The sequence below is a fragment of the Sinocyclocheilus grahami genome, unplaced genomic scaffold, assembly GCF_001515645.1.
Source record: "Sinocyclocheilus grahami isolate Dianchi unplaced genomic scaffold, SAMN03320097.WGS_v1.1 scaffold1085.1, whole genome shotgun sequence".
In the NCBI taxonomy this organism is placed as follows: Eukaryota; Metazoa; Chordata; class Actinopteri; order Cypriniformes; family Cyprinidae; genus Sinocyclocheilus; species Sinocyclocheilus grahami.
The window spans coordinates 388,607-396,111 of record NW_015506264.1 but is presented as its reverse complement, the minus strand read 5'-3'; the positions used below and the strand labels follow the sequence as shown (position 1 = coordinate 396,111).

General features: G+C 33.9%; 1 protein-coding gene across 11 annotated transcripts in view; it reads right to left on the bottom strand.

The window, feature by feature from the left end:
- The window catches only part of LOC107566575 (cell surface glycoprotein 1), a 30,877-nt gene that overhangs the window by 10,442 nt on the left and 12,930 nt on the right, over window positions 1-7,505 (bottom strand). Inside the window, exons 7-15 of one of the 11 annotated variants that reach the window (XM_016252054.1) lie at window positions 6,603-6,659; window positions 5,633-5,674; window positions 5,013-5,077; window positions 4,551-4,584; window positions 2,700-2,741; window positions 2,538-2,573; window positions 915-941; window positions 667-717; window positions 159-191 (exon numbers count right to left, since the gene is read on the bottom strand). In XM_016252054.1, coding sequence (XP_016107540.1) covers window positions 159-191; window positions 667-717; window positions 915-941; window positions 2,538-2,573; window positions 2,700-2,741; window positions 4,551-4,584; window positions 5,013-5,077; window positions 5,633-5,674; window positions 6,603-6,659 — 387 coding nt within the window. Of the gene's footprint in view, window positions 1-158; window positions 192-666; window positions 718-914; window positions 942-2,537; window positions 2,574-2,699; window positions 2,742-4,550; window positions 4,590-5,012; window positions 5,078-5,632; window positions 5,675-6,602; window positions 6,660-7,505 lie in introns of all 11 variants that reach the window. The other 10 variants (XM_016252055.1, XM_016252056.1, XM_016252052.1 and 7 more) reach the window with 10 other exon arrangements.

Here is a 7,505-nt window from a genome sequence, read left to right as displayed (position 1 = left end):
ACCCAGAACCCTCTAAGAACTCTTAGCAACACCCTAGTAACCACCCCGAACCCCCTAACAACAAGAATCCACCCAGAACACTCCAGCACTTTGACTTTCTCACAAATGTAACACTTAAGAAATGTGTGTTTCTATGATGTAGTTGAAGGATATGATACCGTTCGGCTCAGAAACGGCTCCGGCGCTGCGAGCTGTAATGAGAGAGAAAACATAACGAGATTCAACACAGATATTGCCAATAACTATTTCTGTGTGATATGAAGAAAACACAAATACCCTGCTTTCCTTGTTTCTTTTAGATGCTTTTTGCTGCACACATTTAGCCAGTGTATTGAGTATAATGCACTGCTTACAATATTTTTATTACGTCAGTATCTCTGATAACTCTGAAGCCCAGAGCTGAAAATCCTGATTATTCTATGCATTTATACCATTTATATGAATTAATATGCTTATAATATATAATTTTTTTAAATTGATTACAAAAACTGCCTACCAAGGTTTTAGTCTTTAGTGTCTCAAGACCTTGAGCAAGAACAAGTAAGCATTATAATTTAGGCCAGACTCTTAATTTAACCTGAGAATAATGCATAATAAGATTAAAAGCATGCACTGCAAAAAGATCACGTAAATATGACTAAATGATATAAAACACAAAGTCCGTACCTTTGTCTTGACCTGCGCTGTGCCGGTCTGCATCTCCCATTGCATTCTCTACTGTAATCAAATATATAATTAGCATGACGCAAACTCTGAAATGTATTGATTCTATACTGAATATGGAAACTTCATTCATTTAGAATCGAGCTGAATTTGTACATTGTGTTTATATATGATATAATTTCAAAGCAGCTTGTAAGAGAAACATTGCATGTTTATGGACATGCTAAACTTTGAATACAATAGATTGTTACCTGGATCCTCTGGTTGTGCTTTCTCTTCTGTAAAGTAAATGATAAATGATAAATGATATTTGCACTCTGAATCACTAATCATCTCTTTTAATTGACCGTTTTGACTGGCCGAACCATGAGCAGCAGATAAATGAAGTGTGTGATCACTAACAAGGAACTGAGTGCAGTAATCAGACACACACCACTGAATCTGTTCCAGTTCAGTCATGCGTTATGTGAGCGCTTGAAATGCACTCAAACCGTCGAGACGTGGGGATTTTTTCATGCGCAGTGCTGTGAGATGCGTCATATGTGTAAAGTCATTGGACGAGGCTAACGAGGTTTGGAAATTACATGCAAGCACGAATTATATGGTGCACTGACTGTCAAGAGATTGGAATGATTAAGATATTTTCAATGCTTTTGAAAGAAGTCTCTTCTGCTCACCAGGGCTGCATTTATTTGATCAAAAATACTGTCAAAATTGTGAAATATTATTATAATGTAAAACAGCTGTTTTCTATGTGAATATGTGTTAAACTGTAATGTATTTCTGTGATGCGCAGCTGTATTTTCAGCATCATTCCTCCAGTCTTCAGTGTCACGTTCTTTCAAAAACATTAAATAATTGTAAACGAAAATTTCTTATCACGATTATAGTGACCAAAATGATCACGGTTATCAGTATTATCACGGTATTGTTCAAATGTGCTGGAGATGTTCAAAAAGTACTGACACACAAATCATTTCACCAAGTTTTACATTTAAAATCAACAAACAAAATGAGTTTTTGTTTGCATAATCACTAAAACAATAACATTGCCAATGATGTCCAGATTTTAAATGACAACATGACTGACAACAGTTTATCTAATAGCATTTTTAGATCTACACACCTTTCACTTTTTAAGACTAAAACAAAAGATGGCTTAATTGTTATTCTTCATTAAAAAGCATAACAAGAATAAAACAGTAAGACACAATGACTAGCTTATAAAACCTTTATTAACAAAACCGAGTAAGACGAGGCATGGCATAGGCTACACCACATGCTGTATTATATCCCGACTAATAAATCACACGTTTAGCAAACACTGAGGAATCAAATAAATAAAAAAGAGAGCCTCCATAGCATAAAGCCAGGCTCTACACTCGAAGAGCTGCGCAGCTCAAACGAGTCGCGCGGTTTCGTTATGCTTTCGGTTTCGTTTGCCGTTTGATGTTTCTCACATGCAACAGAAATGCAGCGCTTATGAGTTAAACAATGCGGTGGTCGCGCCAGTGCGACCGCACACAAAATTTAGTCGCACCGGCAGAAACAATAATCACAAAATGAGCCCATTTGGTCGCACACTGGAGCCCTGTGCTGGACAGTATTTATTTATCCTCAGTTGTTCAAATCGCGGTAATCGAATACGGTTATAGTGATAATTAAAATATGAAACGGTAATACTAACCGTGGGGTATTTTATCACGATTTATCGTTAAATCGTTACATCCCTAAATTCATCATTAATGTACTGACACGCAACAACACAGCTTTACGGTATTAACCGTAACAGTCAGGGATCGTTTTATTTTCCACTGTAATTCCAGATTTAAATCGCCCAAAAAATGCACTAAAGCTTTGTGATGATCTCTTACCTATATCTTCATCGAAAGCATCAGCAAGAGCAAATCCTACAGAATGAACAGGAGAAACACAAAAGCACATGTAAACACGCAGCTGAATGTGACGGACAGTAAACCGCAGCAGGGCGAGATGATCTGACCCTAAAGACTTCATTAAAGGACAGATAGTCAAACCTTCCACTGAGTCCACAGGTTCCTCCGGTACAGCGGTCGAGTCTAGGACAAAATACAATATGAAAATAATTATAATCCACAAAAACCATCCAAGTCACGTTTCACAACACAACCTGTCATTTGATTATTTATTTTCATGACTATTAGGCTTTTTCAACCAAATTCTCATTACTGTAATATGTACTGACAAGATTTTAATTCCTATTTTAATAATAATAATTATTATTATTATAATAACGACTACCCAGCAACACCCTAGTAACTACCCAGAACCATCTCACTACCTAGCAACACCCTAGCAACCACCTAGAACACTCTAACGACTACCCAGCAACACCCTAGTAACTACCCAGAACCATCTCACTACCTAGCAACACCCTAGCAACCACCTAGAACACTCTAACGACTACCCAGCAACACCCTAGTAACCACCAGAACCACCTAACTACTCAACAACACCCTAGTAACCACCCAGAACCACCTAACTACCCAGCAACACCCTAGTAACCACCAGGACCACCTAACTACCTAGCAACACCCTAGCAACCACCCAGAACCTTCTAACGACTACTCAGCAACACCCTAGTAACTACCAGAACCACCTAACTACTCAGCAACACCCTAGTAACCACCTAGAACCCCCTAACTACCCAGCAACATCCCAGCAACCACCCAGAACCCTCTAAGAACTCTTAGCAACACCCTAGTAACCACCCCGAACCCCCTAACAACAAGAATCCACCCAGAACACTCCAGCACTTTGACTTTCTCACAAATGTAACACTTAAGAAATGTTTGTTTCTATGATGTAGTTGAAGGATATGATACCCATTACCTGCGAGCTGTAATGAGAGAGAAAACATAACGAGATTCAACACAGATATTGCCAATAACTATTTCTGTGTGATATGAAGAAAACACAAATACCCTGCTTTCTTTGTTTCTTTTAGATGCTTTATTTTTATAATTATTATTATTATAATTCCTATTTTTCTTAACAATGACTCTCATTAGACTTTAATTACTGTAATACAATATTTAAAAACAAAATCAACATAAATAAACTACAGAGCAACAAATACTCAAATTAAATAAATACTGTAATTAAATTAAATAATAGGTAGTTTTTTCATATGTCAGTCATGAGAATTTGGAGGGAAAATATGCTTAATTTTCACAAAAATAATGTAAATATAAATGTAACAAAAATATATTTGTTAAATATAATATGCTATTTTTTTCTTTTGTTTATGTGCGAATAATATGTCGGGGGGTTTTTCTACCATGACAGTAATGAGAATTCGGAGGAGAAAATGTGCTTATTGTCACAAAAAAATTATGTAAATATAAATGTACCAAAAACATATTTTAAAAATAAACATGTGTAATTTTTTTGCTAAATATAATATCCCCTTTTTTCCTTTTGATTATGGGCAAATCGTTTTTTTGACAGTAATGAGAGTTTTATATATATATATATACACAATTTAACATGTTTACATTTTTATATTAAATATAATCTGTTTTTCTTTTGATTATGAGTGAATAATAGGTTGTTCTTTTAAATGACAGTACTGAGAATTTAGAGGGAAAAATGTGTATAATTGTCACAAAAATAATGTAAATATAAATATAACAAAACTATATAAAAAAAATTAAGCTGCGTAATTTATTTCTGTTCCCGGCTTGTTTTATAAAGTAAATAATGTGAAATATGAACAGAATTTGTTTCACTGTTTATTTTCTAAAACATACTGGATTAAAGCAAACGCTAATGTAAGTTGTTCCTGTAATAAGTTTAATATTGGCATTGTTTCAGATACAGAGGGAATGATTGTGAGAGAAACGCACCTGTTTCACCTGCATCTGCATCTTCTTCTTCTTCTTCATCTGCAGACAAACAATCAAACTCACTAAATTATATTTTCAATTAACAATTTATTCACTCTGTCAAAGGACAGATGTGATTCTGCCTTAGAATTTGGTCAAAATGAGGAACCTTATAGGCAGCATAATCACGATGCCTTAAAATGCTCCCTACATAGGAACACAGCCCTGAACCGCAGAGGAATATGTGAATTCATTTGACAAAGAGCGGGTTGTATTGAGTCCTCGAGTCTATTTTAACATTCCCAGCATTCACACACACTCACTCACTCACACACTCACAAACACACACACACAAACACACACACACACACACACACACACACTCTCTCTCTCTCTCTCTCACACACACACACACACACACACACACACACACACTCTCTCACAAACATCCAGACGGGAAACATTCCTCAGAATTTATGTTTTACCTCCGTCTGTTTCCTCTTGTGCTGGTTCTTCTGCGTCACCTGCAGCTTCTTCAGGCGTGATTTCTGACAAAACAAAGATTTTTTTATTAGTCTTCTAGCATAAACAGTAAAAAAAAATTACAGTCATATACATTTTGTTCTCCAATTAAACAATGTTTTTGCTGCATTTTGTTCTGTCACAAGGTAGAAACTCATCAAAATGAGGCATTGGTCAACAGACAGATCACCCTCATCCTCAAAACCATCATCAAACTCCACGAGATTGAAGAAAATACAACCCGGACCACATTAAATACGGGCTCTGGGTCTCGTGCTTGGACTATGAACGTGTTTGATCGTAAGATTACTAAAGCAAAACCAGTTGATCAAACGCGCAGAACTGAAATACGACGAGTATGAGACTGAAGTTTTCTTATGAAGTCAAAGATGTTGTCTGTATTTATTGAAATAATTTTTTTTAATAAAGATTGATATGACAATATTTATATAACGCCATAGTAACGAGTTGACGTTGTTATAGTGTAACTGTGGCAAAGGAAAGCACAGTTTCTGCATGACGTCAGACTGGGGCTTTGAGAAGATCAAACTGAGATAAAGACGACAGTAAATCAGTTTCACCTTCTTCAGTAACTTCAGGATCTCCGACAGCTGCATCAGCTTCTGAAAGTCAAAGGATTCAGTTCAAATAGTCTCAAAGCGGAGCAAAAACTAATAAAAATGCACAAGAAAATAACTAGAGAAACATGAAAGCAGAGCATATAAAAATCAAATCTAATTCAAAATATTAACAGAAACTATAATAGTATCTCAACGATGCTAAAATAACATGGGATACATAATTAATACAGGTCAGATGTCTACACTCAAAAATCATGCTAGAGTTTATTATTAACTATTGCATCTAATCGATTTAATTTAAATAACCATATTATTCAAAATATGCATTTATTCAAATGGCTTAGAATCAGCATAAATCTGTTCATTGGGAAAACTATCACATTTATTCAATTAAAAAGTATGAATTTGGTGAAATATATGACTGTAACTGTGGAACAAGCAATATTCAATTAGATAAAACAAATTTGATTTATTGATGATTAATATGTAAATCTTGTTTTTGTGCATTTAGTTTATTAGTACTGTTACAGAAATCCGATCAGCTTCATTTATGCATCACATTTGTGTTTAAGTTAAAACTGTGTAATCCAAAATAAAAATTTTACATGCAATTCAAGTACATAAATTTTAAAAATATTTTTTGCATGCACAAAATTTGATGTAAATGCTTTAGAAGTTAGTTTCGAATATAAATTGTCAACACAAAACTAATATTTCAGTTCTTTTTTTTGTGTGTTAATGTACTGTATACTGTATCTCTTGAATGCAGTGTAAGTTGCTTTGGATAAAAGCATCTTCACTCATATTCAGACAGTTATTACAAGCTGTATGCTAGAAGCAAACAGGCGTTACGACGAACAGAGATTTTTACAGAAAGGGCTGCAGTATGGATTTCGTTCCCGTTATAAGGATGAGTTTGGGAGGAAAACGCCTGAAATGCCACAGAGTGATAAAAGACACTCAGAGCTACCTGCTTCGGCTGGAGTGTCTGCTTCTTCTGCTTCTTCTTCAGCAGCAGCAGGTTCCTCTTCAAAACCAGAGAAACACGAGTCAGACGCACATGATGCTAGTTGTGCTTTCACCTGATCACGTCAGTCGAGTGAGAACGACACCGTAACTCACATCCAAGTGTTTATTGAGCACCAGTGTATTTTAAACGCTGCATCTCTTTTATTACTCTCATTGTTTCAGTTTTCACTTTAGTTTTGTCCTGCTTGTCAATTTTATTATTGTCATTTTTTTTTTTTTTTTAAGATTTCTATTTAGTTTTAATTTATTCTTATTTCAGTTTTAGTTTTTATTAATTTCTAGTTAGTAATTTTAGTGCTTCAGCTTAAACATATTTCAGTTAGTTCCCAAGGTTTGTGTCTGCTATTTATATTTTAATATATTTAAGCTTTATTTCAATTACTGAAATGATTTTTTTATAATTTTAGTTTTAGTTCTTTTTTTTTATCACCCAGTTAGTAACTTTAGAAACTTTAGAAGAAACTTTAGTTCTTTAACAAGCTTATTTCAACAAATATTTTTTTTAGTTGCCCAAGCAAAATTTCTGGTTTTTGGTTAGTTTGTGTTTTAATTTTTATTTTTTTTTTTAATTAAATGTGATTTTTTTTATTTAATTTAATTAAAATTTTAATTTTATTATTTAATTTTATTTTTCAGCTTCATTTTAATTACTGAACAATTTTTTTTATAATTTTAGTTTTTGTTCAGTTTCAGTTAGTAATTGTAATGCTTCAGCTTTCATTTATTATTAGTTGCCAAAGCACCATTTCTAATTTTCGTTTAGTTTAAGTTTTTCATTTAATATTTATATTAGATGTTTATTTTATTTATTTTTTGTTTATATATATATATATATATATATGTT